General features: G+C 37.5%; 1 protein-coding gene across 1 annotated transcript; it reads left to right on the top strand.

Annotated features, from left to right (window-relative positions):
* Positions 1–1,471: 1,471 nt before the first annotated feature.
* On the top strand, positions 1,472–9,767 carry abracl (ABRA C-terminal like). The gene is made up of 3 exons (XM_004083895.4): positions 1,472–1,603; positions 4,704–4,769; positions 4,925–9,767. Exons 2-3 carry the CDS (start codon positions 4,709–4,711, stop codon positions 5,107–5,109), a joined length of 246 nt encoding a protein of 81 aa, XP_004083943.1. The 5' UTR covers positions 1,472–1,603; positions 4,704–4,708; the 3' UTR covers positions 5,110–9,767.
* Positions 9,768–12,184: the final 2,417 nt, after the last annotated feature.

Genomic DNA, 12,184 nt, shown 5'->3' on the forward strand with positions numbered 1-12,184 from the left:
CTAGATTTTTTAGTTTGATTAATGGGTTACTCTTAAAGTCGATTTATAAATGCCATTACGAAAGAGCTTTAGGGCTGCAATAAAATATAAGGTATACATAAAATATGAGGGGGGGGGGGTCTAAGTAGTACATCTATTTTTTTTTAAAAGTCATTTTTTTTTGCTTTCATTTTTCACTAATCTACTTTTATAACAATTCACAAACAAGAAAATAATTTTTAATTAATGATGAACCAATTTTGACATTTTCACGGATACAATGTAATTTTTGTAAATTTTAATTGAACTTCATTTTTTATTATTATCAATTTTATTTCCAGAACATATTTAAAATCTCGAATTCAGAAAGTGGAACATCCGAGAATGAAATTGAAACAGTGTTAAAGGAATATCATCTGAAGAAAGTGATCTTTCCACTTCTGTAAGACAAATGTGAATTTAACAGATCCCACTGAAAAGAATATGTTGGCGTCTGTCATCACATGCAATAGCAGCTTATGACAGAAGTTCTCTGGACATGATTTCATGTCCAAATCTAAGGTGTAAAGACTTTTTAAAATTAGCATGTTTGACAATAACAGGCTGTAGAGACGGTTAATGTCAATGAAATCTCTTTCGAAGTCATTTTTCAACACCAATTAGCCTTTTAACAAAAATAGTACTATTAATATTGGCTAAAGTATGACAGATTTCATTTACAGCTAAAGAAAAATACATGAGTGATTGTTAAGGTTGCTTCTTGAGCTTTCTGAATAATCATTAACTTTGAAAATAGAATTGAAAATATTTTTTTTTATCAAAAAATTGTTTTTCTTTTATTAAAAAAACTTTTTAAAACCAAAATCTATGTTTAAAACTCACACAGATGTACCAACAAAATTGTCATTTTTAAACTGAAAGTAAATTAGAACAACTTCCGGCTTGAAGCTCGTTTGTTTTATTTCCAGCTTGATGTCTAGTGACGTCATGAAGTCACTGTCCGAGTCAGCAGCATGAGCCAGAGCGTTAGTACGCTTGGCCTGCAGGGACCCGGATGGATGATTTCAAAATAAAAGATCACGTTGGTTTTTTTTTAACAACTTGTGTAGTGTAATGTCACATTATTGTGATATTCACTCATAGATTTTTAATGACTTCGATTTATGATACTAAATGTTTTTAATCTCTCTGGATTAGAGGAAAAAGAATGTATTGTGGCAAAAGAAAGGCATATTTATTGCCCACTTAAATCCTTATATGGATCAAGACGCTAGAAAGTGGCGCTTTGTGTCACGATGCAGTCAGATGAGTTTGGTGTTGCGTTCATGGTTTCAGTAAAGTTCAAAACATTTAACAATAAAAAGTACAGTTAAAATTTGGGGATTTTACCAATAATTTTCCGTCTGGTAAGCACCATGGAATCTAGCAGATGTCAAATGTAACAAATGAATCAAATTGGGGTAAAAAAAAATATCAGGTGATATTTCCTGCAATGTACAACTCGTACATTTAAAAGCAGTAATTTCCGAGGGTAGTGTGAACGTAGCACTTCTTTCACCGGTGTACTGTCGTTCGAAAGTCGTCATTCATCCAATTCCTGGCGGAAACATCAGAAAACCAGAAGGTAAAAACAACACATATCGATGTCGACTTTTGGAGATTGTTTGACCGTGTGAACGGAACCGTTTTCCGGTCATTAGACAGTTCAGTTGATCTGTCAGGGATCCCTTCCGGCAGCAGATCATTTGTTTGCCGGGAAGGTGTCTGCCGCGCGGATGAATGATTTCTGCTCGATAAAGTCCGGATTCAACTCCGTTTGAAGTGAATATTACCCATAATGCAATTGCAGTAAAAGATGTTTAGAATGAGGAGCTGTTGGGTCTGAATTTTGCGGCTGGTTTCGGAAAGCTAATCATGCATTTCCGCGTTGGAGGTAGACCGCCCTGTTCAGGCTGCAGCATGTTGATCTGCTGCGAGCGCAACAATATGCTCCAGACATTCAACTGCAACACCGTAAGGAGAAAAATCGAACCGCAAGTCAAACCTGGACCTACACACACAAACTATATTAACTGTTTCATGTTCTGTCTGCATGTAGAGTTTGCTGGTGCCTGCTTAACTTCTGCAGAGGTTGAGGAGGGTATATTTTAATAAAAATAATTCAAAATAAAATTCACTCTCTGAAATTCCTTTTCATTTTCAAAATTAAGTTGCGTTTGTTGACTCAAAATTAAAAAGAAAAGGCAATCCGCCAAACTGCTTTTTCTTCTTCAACACCACTCAATCGGTCACTTAATTAAAAAGATGGAGAAAATGCTCAACTTTCAAAAAGTTCTCAGGTAAATGTGGAGCAAAATTAATTTAGAAATGTCTAATTTGACAATTAAAATGGATTAGCAAAAATGCTTTTTGGTTTTCATAATGTACCTGCATCAAATGACTCAAAATTCAAATGAAAAATCAATACTTAAAAAATGTTTTTTTTCATCGCTCATTCTGTGACATAATTAAAGCAATAATGCAAAGAGGGGATTGCATTTTCGTTTTCACATCCACCCTGCGATGGATGTGTCAGCATTTCCAGAGGGGAGGGGGCGGGGCCATGAGTTCTCACTCCATGTGGCCGGCTGCTATGAAACACCGACATGCCTAGGAGCAGTGCAGCCATGCTCGTAGCTTCGTGTTAGTGGCAGAGGAGGCTGGTTTGCTACGCTGTGTGCTTTTGATTGTTTACACAGTTTCTCAGGTCTGCGTAGCAGCATTTCCGCAGACCTGAGAAACTGTGTAAACAACCATGTGAATTTGTGTTTCCAGTAGTGTTGTGAACAAAATGTTATTCCCACATATTTACATCCAAAATGCTTATTGCGTGATTGCCCGCTCTGAGTTTAGGTTGAACCACGGCTAAATGTTGTTAGCAAGTACTAGCCTAATGCTAACCCTTCTTCCGGGTCCTTGCAGCCAATGAAAAAGCACTGGCCGCAGGATTAAAAAAAGAAATGAGCGCACAGGCTCTTGATAATAATCAGAACAGTAATAAAAGTACATTATTCAAATCGTCTCCCGCTGCTTCCCCGCTGATTTTTGCTGTTCGAGGACAGCTACAGCCCCATTCACAACATTAGCACAGATTTCGCCGTTTGCTGGTTGGACGAACGACGCACTGATGTCATAGCCCCGCCTCCCCTCTGGAAATGCTGACTGGAAATGAATTATGGGACGCTTTTCGCACTGTGGATGTGAAAACGAAAATGCAAAACGCTCTTTGCCTTTTCGCTTTAATTATGAAGAAAATGAAAAAAGCATTTTGAAGGATGGATTCTAATTTTATTTTTGAGTCAGTTGATGCAGTTACATCGTGAAAATGAAAAAGCATTTCTGTTAATTCATTTTAATTGTCAAATGAGATGTTTCAAAAATAATTTTGCTACACATTTACTAGAGACCGCTTTGAAAATGAAATGTCAAATAGCATTTTCTCTATCATTTTAATTAAGTGACCAATTGAGCGGTGTTGAAGAAGACAAGAAAAAGCGGGTTAGCGGATTACTTTGTCTTTTTTATTTTGAGTCAACAAACGCAGCTTCATTTTGAAAATGGAAAAAAAAGCATTTCTGGTATTGGCTTTTATTTTGAATTATGCTACATAAATGCTTCCATAGAGTGTTATGGTAAACTAGTTGAAGTAGTTGGAAATTGTCCATTGTTTTTGCAAAACTGTACTAAAAACAAACAATAAGTAAAGCGTGGTTGGCGCTTCTTTTGGGGAAACTGAAAAAAATTCCCAAATTTAAAAGTCATATAGCTGAAATAACTAGGAATATTGAAATTAGATTTTAGAAAAACTGGAGCAATGCCAATTTAAGGCAAAAGTAGCTAAATGCAATTTTTAAAAACCCAACAATGATGACTCTAAAAGCTCCAAAACTTTAATTTGCAAAAAACACATATATTTGCCAAAAGATGTCAAGTACAAAAAGGCAATGAATTGTCAATCCTGGTGGAAAAAAGCTCAGAGAGAATCAGGATACAGAAAACAATCTACAGACTGTAAAGGGTGTCTTGTTTAGAAGTTTTCCAATTCATTTTCAATTGGAACAAATAGGAAAAATTGAAGCTGAATTCTCCAGAAAATTTTATATAGAAAAAACTCAAAGAATCAAAAAACAATCTGTAAAATGTGAATGGTGTCTTGTTTAAAATAAAATGTTTTCTCAATTTATTTTTAAATAGAATAAAACATCACAAAATAAAAATTTTTAGAAAAAATTGACATTTTTCTTATTTATTTTCAATCGGAAGAAGAAAAAATTAACAAGACGAAAAAACAACGTTTAAGCTGAAGTCCCCAGAACACGTTACATTAAATGAACTCAAAGTGATCATAAAGTGCCTTGTTTTAAAAAATTCAAGTGATTTCAATGTATTTTCAATTGGAATAAAATCACATAATATGAGTTAAGGCCCCAAAATACCTTTCAACTGAAGAAATTGTAAAGAATCAGGAAAAAATCAATAGAATGTGAGGATTGTGTTGTTTGTAACATCTGAAGTGTTTCAAATTGAATTTTCAATTGGAAACATTATCCATTGAGAATATGTGCAAAGACAATCAGAACAGGATTGTAGAAAGTGAATGGTGTCTTGTTTGGAAGCTGTAGAAAAGGTGTTCCATGAAAGCATTTGGGCGTTAGCACAGTTCAAAGAACGTTTCTTTCTTTCAGCATCAATGGACGTCGCTCATGAAATCAGTCTGCTGGTGGAGGAGATTCAGCGGCTTGGCAGTAAAAGTGAGTTTAGGCGGAGTTCCTGTGCTGCAGCGTGACTTGTTTAGTCTTGACTTTGGCGTGTTGGTCCAGGTTCCGGGCATGCATCAGCACACGTATCGTTGAAACGAAGCTGAGATTTATGTCCTGTTCCCAAAAAAATGGCCGTCCCTTTACAGATGCCAGTGGGCAGACCAGCGTGAAGTTCGGGGTGTTGTTCAACGACGACCGCTGTGCCAACATCTTCGAGGCCCTGGTGGGAACCCTGAAGGCCGCCAAGAAGAGGAAAGTGATCAGCTTCCAGAGCGAGCTGCTTCTGCAGGGCGTCCACGACGACGTGGACATTGTCCTGCTCCAGGAATGAGAGCCGGGATTGGCCCCGCCCCCTTCAGGAGCAGCTGGTCAGACAAAATCCGTCTTAGATCTGGAGCTCCTGCGCTTCCCCACCTGCTCTCTAAGTTCATGGGAGTCTTTCTGAATGTGCTAAAACAGAGTGGGATTACAATGTGATTGGGTTTTAGTGTATGAATATGATTTGATATTTGTGAGCTCGGCGGTTTTTGGAGCGGTCACACGTGTTTTTGACCTTTTTCTGGAATGGCTGCCCGCAACAGTTTCTGAACCAGACAGACCAAACCCCCCCCCCAAAGACTTCTACTCTTTCACCTGTAAGTAATGAGTCAGAAAACCTGTCATTTGGTGAACTGAGAAGCTAATTCTCTGTGGAATTGACCATAAACGAAGTGCTACCTCACACTCGAACATGTTTTTTTTTTTGTTTTTATTTTGCTGTTCAGTGTGCTGCTCTCTAAAATTCAAACCTTTCATAACAGATGGCCATCCTTTTGACCTACCTGCAGCCTCCTCTTCACTCCACCTGGATGCGAAGTCTTTAACGTCATTAAACATAAACAAACCTCTAAATTTAGATGACTTGCTGCCAAATCCCAGACCAGGGGTGGGCAAACTTTTTGACTCGTGGGCCACAAAGAGTTCTAAAGTTTGACAGAAAGACCGAACCCGGAGCAGATGCATGGAGGGATTTAGTAATCCACCTCATCAGAGAAAAAAATGGTGCCAATTGCACCAACGGGTTGCTGTCACTCAGCGAAAAAACGCTGCGTTCGTGTGGTGTGGGAATTATTGGAAAAATGCCTCTCTCATTCGGGAAAACATCAAAATCAACAAATCTCCCAAAACCACGTAAATGTAGAATAACTTTCTGTATCCAAAAGTGCACCATCTATAAGGACACACCAGTATTAGAGGGGAAAAAAAAACATTTTCAAGGATTATCAATATACGGTAAGGTTTTCCAATTTGGTAGGTCAGATGATATCGTTTAAGGGGCCACATGTGGCCCCCGGGCTGAGTTTGTCCACCCCGGGCCTATTAGTACCAATCATAAAGCTAGTTGATGTTAGTTTTGATGCTAAGAAAGGATTATGCTCATTTTAAATCTTAAATATAATTTAAAATGTATTTTTTTTTTCCATTGGAACTTTTCTGAGATTTGAACCTCGTTTGTTTCCGCATCATGTCATGCAGTTTAAATCTTAAGTCATGTCAAGAGCCATTAAATTTACTTCATCGCTAAGTTGTAAAACTCCAATAGTATTTGAAAATTGCCTTAACTGCAAATTAGACGTTTCCATCATTTGTAGAAAAAGTGACAATAAGTCTGCTGGACGGTCCATCGCAGCATAACATCAAAAGCAAAACATCTTCTGATCCTTTTAGATTAGCGCTTAGCCAAACGAGTGACGATGGCGTATAAAAAGCAACATTTTTACTGTTTACATGCGTAAATAAAAGATGGGTTTGGGGTTCAGGGTTTGAGCGACGCTGAGTCGGAGCCTTCATGAAGCCTCCATTGCATTTCTACTTGTGCCTTGTTCCTTGCATGGCTCCTTAAGAAAAGTACTCAAGTAGCATGCTAGCTGAACCATTAGCATGCTAACCTGAGTTCAAAATGTTAGCATGTAGTGTTAAACTCCAGTGAAGGTTTGAGGCTAAATGATTTATTTTCATTCCAGATTTAATTTTTTTCACATTAAGTCCACTTTTGTTTCTATTTTTTGATATGTTCAGTCCATTTTGGAGTCTTGCATATGATGTTCCACATTTCAGGGAGCTTTTCTCGCCAGTGTTAAACATTTTTAACCCAATCTATTGCTATAAAGCAAAACTTTAAAAAAAAAATAAACGCGTCTTTTTTTTTTTTTTTTTAAGAATGAAAATTAAATCAAAACAGTCTCAAAGCAGTGTCATGGATTGATGTAACACGCTTACATTTAAGTTGCCGTTTTATGAAAGTTAATCGTTGGAATGTTTTTGGTGGTCGGATTTTATAAAGTATAACTTTAGTAAACTGATTTAATATAAAAATAAAGGAGTTGGTAAGAAAGGGGAATGTTACGTCCCAGGACGTTTTGCTTTGTGTGGTTTTCTTTTTGTGTGTCTTGCAAATGTCAGTGTGCAGGTGCCGGACTGTGATTGGTGTGGTGCTCCAGCACTGGAAGTGGATTGGCTGCCAGAAATCACTCCTGGAATCACACCTGCTATAAAAGGAACCAGGAAGAAGACCAAAGGAGGCTCATTTGACATTTCCCACCTCTCCCAAAACCAGCTATATAGAGTTTAGAGATGTAGGAGTGGACTGCCATTTACTTTGACTCATGTTTTCTCATGTTTATGTTATGTTAGGGAGGTAAGTTGTTGTCTTTTGGTTTATGTTGTTTTACTAGGTAAGATTTGGGTTCTTGTTAGGTAGGTCAATTTTTGTTTGTTATTTTGGCCTAGGTCCACTCTGAAGTAAATACTCTAGCTCTCATGTTTCAATCAAAATAAATCTCTTAACTTGCTTTAAGTGTGCTGGCTTTTGAGACTGGAGGGAGATGGGGCTTCATTTTTGTGTTGCGTCCTTTTTGGGCCACTACTTTTTGGGCGTAACAGGAATAGGAGGCGTTTTTTTTTAAACATTGGGACGTATAATCCTAAACTATCTTTTTATTAAGGTGTAAAAACCATTTGATCCCTTTAGCTTCATTTGGACCAAACTGTTGTGCACAAAGTTCTGGTCTCAGGAATCTCTCAGGCACAAATTGATGTAAAACTAGGGGCAGTTTTGGGTAAAAAAGAAACAATAAGAGAGTGGTAATTCTTGCATTTCAGCTAAATCTATTCTGCTTTCTACATCATTGAATTGTTTTGCCAATATTATTTTCTGGTGGCGGGAGTGGAAACCTTTTCGACTTGTGCTTACTTGTGTTTTAAGATGTAAATTAAATGAATTTTTGGTGTCAAAACAAAGCAAAACAACCTGCAGTAGCTGTGTTTCCATTGAGTAGGAAATTGTGCAAATTGGACTTGCGATAATAATTTGGCCACAACAATTTTGAGGAAAAAAATGCATTTATTGAAAATAGTTTTTTTGCGTTTGGTGGAGGGGGTTTTGAGGCATATCGAAATGGACATTATTGACAAAACGGCAATGGAAACGCTATTTCAAATTAAATGAGTTGTGACCAACAACAGGGTGGCAATGTGCTTCTTGCTGCTTGTGGCGCTGCACGGCGGGCGCCACAAGAGGTCCCATGGCATCACAGATCCTCAAAAGTTGAGCGTGTCGTGTGGAATGGTTGGATCCAAAGCTCCTTTGTAAAATCACCATTTCCCAAAATCACCTTATCCTTTGCCGCTCCACGGCCTGAATAAGACGCCGTCATCTCCTTTGATAGATGATGATGAGCGCTAGAGGCGTGGGAGAAATGTGAATGTATCTGCTGTCAATCAAAGTATTGTTCACATCCTTCGGCATGTTTCTGAATGACGTATCGCGAGAGTTGGTTTGTCTTTATTTGCATAATATACGATTTAATGGAAACAGTCTTTTTCGACATGTTTAGAATTTTGATAAAGTATCATGGAAACGCAGCTAATCAGAACTCTCGAAGTTTTTGGTCCACAGGTTTTTTTCTGATCTCACCATCAAGTATTCTGATCTAGACAAACTCAGTGCTGCTGTGGGACACCATCAGTGCCATTCAATGGCTGTCCCATTTACTGTTTAATGAACCGGTCTACTGTAGACCTAAACAGTAAGTTAGTTGAGCGTTTTGGATGCCATCATTGAAACCGTGACTGTAGAGGGGGAAGTGCATTTTCTGAAGCGCTTGGAGCTGGGGTTTTTAACATGTCACTACTTGCAGAAAGACTTTTTACTGGAGCTTTCTACGAGTTTGTAAGAATCTTCCCTGGCTTAAACACTTTAGGAACAAGCACAGAATGTATTTTTTGTGCACTTTTTATCTTTGTGTGATTGCAGCACAGCTGGTGCCACATGTGGAGCAGAATTAGTGAGGATTCTCAGGACAAAATTTGCACAACCAAAAATATCTTTGATCTGGGGGATGTGTGTTCACAGGGATGGATGTTAAATAAAAAAAATCAAATGGGATGTGTGACCAATTTGTGTAATTTTTTTCCCCTAAAAAACCTTTTGTAATTTTTGTGATTAAGCTAACTGCTTTTTCCATTCAAAAAGTCTGTGAAAACATGATTCAAAAATTATTATTTCAAGTAGAAGATGATAAAAGTGCAAACAGTTTGGGTATTAAATCATATTTTTGAAACTTTTCAGTCAGATTTGCTTTATTTTTAGCAGAAACTGAATCTTACTAGTTTTTGTTTATTATAAAACAGATTAAAAGCAGGAAAAAGTAACTAAATGTTTGGATTTATCATCTGAAAGACATTTAACACATTATTAAAAAAAATCATATGAATTGTGAGTTCTGCTTCTTATGCCGGGAGTTTTTCACGTTTTTTTCTTCCATTTCAATGTAAAAAAAACAACTTAAATTACTATATATGGTACTAAAACCTGTAAGCGTTTTTTTGAACCTCTGCATAATGTGTTGAAAGAGTCTGCTCTGTCTGATGGTTTTATAAAAAGAAGCATCATAACTACTGAAAACACTCCAACCAATAAAATCTTTGTGCTTGAGCCTTTTAAAGTGATTTCCTCTGGTGCAGCTGTGTGTTTTATTTTTAATTTGAAAGTGGAAGTCTTTTTAGTGACGTCTCAAAGTAGCCCAAAAAGTCTGGATTTTTATGTTTTATCAACATGGAAGATATGTTAAATATTGTTGGAAAACCAGTTTATTATTCTTTTAAATGGGGCTATTTTTAGAAGAAGCATGGTTCTTCCTCACATTGCTGAAGCACCACTTTTTTTAAGATGATAAAATGTTAAATTACTTTTCATTTAATCCACCAAACAAGAGCTCTCTGAGTAAATCTGCTTTTCCCCTAAACGTAAGAGCACTTTAAAAGGAAAAAAGCCTTTCCATAGTGAGACCTTTATACCCCTACAGCAGTAAATGCATTTTGTCTGCAGCTCAGCATCTTTGTAGAAGCTGAAGGGCTGAACAGACCCTGGCTTTTGTAGAGAGAGTTTGTTTTAACAGAAGTCATTATTTTCTTCAGAGTATCTTCTGAGTCCTTAAATATGGACTGGCAGGTTTGCATTTGGAAATATTGTTCTTTTTTTGTAACTTCTAGTTTATAGGAAGAGGAGGTTGATGGATGTGGAGGAGGAAGACATGAGTGTGGTGTGGGTAACTCATTTGTTAAATGACTTAATTCAGCTGAAACCCTCTGGGAAGGGAGGCTGCACGTTGGTGTAGTTGGAACCAAAGTTTGAACTGTCATTTGTTACGTTACTCCATTACTGGCTAAAGTAATTAGATTACAGTAATTAGTTACTTTGTAAACTGTTGCCCCCAACACTGACAGCGGGACATCCGTGGCAAGTCTGAATGAGTGGGGGTCCAGTGGGCTGCTGGCAGTGGCGGTTCTACACTAACTCACTTCAGGGGCGAGTGAGTTAGAGTGTGCGGGGTAGTTTAAACATGCTTCCAGGGGGTATTCCAGGACGCATGTTTAAACTAGCCTGACTTTAACCCTGAACTCTGGCTGAAATCCGCCTGAACTTGCTCACTCTGGGTATGTCGGTTCCAAAAGACCGGATATGAGTTGGCGTAATAACCCTCGACTTGGTAACCCTGGGTTAATGCACGTGCACAGCAGGTACATAAAGACATTGTAAATGGATCGCCGATTTCTGGAGTCACCATGGAAACGCGTGGAGAAAAAAAGAAAGCGCTGTACTTCAGTGAGACGGAGTCTGAGGTTTTGATGGCGTATGAAGATTATGCGTCCATCCAAAAAGTAATACGGCTGCATCATCAGCAAAACAAAGTTTCTGCTTGTAGAAAAAGAACAGACAAAGTAAACGCACAAGTTTCTGATCTTATTTCCATTTTCATGTCACGTATATATATATATATATAAATAAATAACTTATCCAATTTTGCCACCTTAAATGAATTACTTCTATTGGTAACAAGTAATTGAGTTAAATTTATTCAACCTAATTTCTTACGTCTATAAAACTCAACAATTGTTAATACAACTCAAATTTACATATTTATCTAACTAAATGTCATATTACTCCAATTCAAGTAATATTTTTTCCATCGTAATGAATTAAAATTCTTGATCTCTCATATGTCTAAGTTTGAGCTGGCAGATATACTCATTTTTATAACGATAAAAAGAATAAAACAACACAAATGTGGCGCGTCCAATCATGTAGGAATTTTCCAACATTGTCAATAAACATAACGACAGCAGGGGTGCTATATAAACTCATCATCCTCTCCCTCCCTCTCACTCATGGTGCAGAGACTTGAGCAAAGTAGGACAAAATAACTCGGCAAAACACAGTAAAACAGCTAAACAACTAAACACATTTGGTCAAAAACCCACACTTAAACCCAAATCCGTCCAGACAGCTAAAGGGAATGGTATCCCACAATCCCTTGCGGTGCCAATCGAACAGCAGCACCAAAGTTACACCTACTTAATTGAATTAATTTGAATAAAAGTAAAATAACTGTCTGAAAACTACAAGTTATTTTTAAACTGACTTAACAAATAAAAAGATTTTTAATTATCTTAACTGAAGCAAATAATGAAGTTAGATCAAATTAAAAAAGTTTATCTTTCCAACATCCATATGTGGTCTTATCACCCTCTCATGGTGGAAAAAGTATTATTTGAGCTTCTTCATCCACTAAATCATCTTCAAATGGACACGCCATGCTGCTTCACCTCTCTGAAAACAAACTAACCTTCAACTAAACCTGCTCCAGACCAGGTTATGTTCAGAGCATGAGTTGCCATGGTAACGACATACCCTGAAACATACCTCCATTTCTGGAACCGAAAGCTGAGGTTATCAACTTCCTTAGCCTCAAACTTACCGTGGGAGCTAGCATAATCTGCTTTCTGGAATACCCCCCTGCACCTTACATTGGTTTGAAGCGTTGAGACAATAAATGAATCCAGAGATAAAATATCTCAACAAAGCT

The sequence above is a fragment of the Oryzias latipes genome, chromosome 24 (genome assembly GCF_053564925.1).
Source record: "Oryzias latipes strain Hd-rR chromosome 24, Olatipes_Hd-rR_3.1".
In the NCBI taxonomy this organism is placed as follows: domain Eukaryota; kingdom Metazoa; phylum Chordata; class Actinopteri; order Beloniformes; family Adrianichthyidae; genus Oryzias; species Oryzias latipes.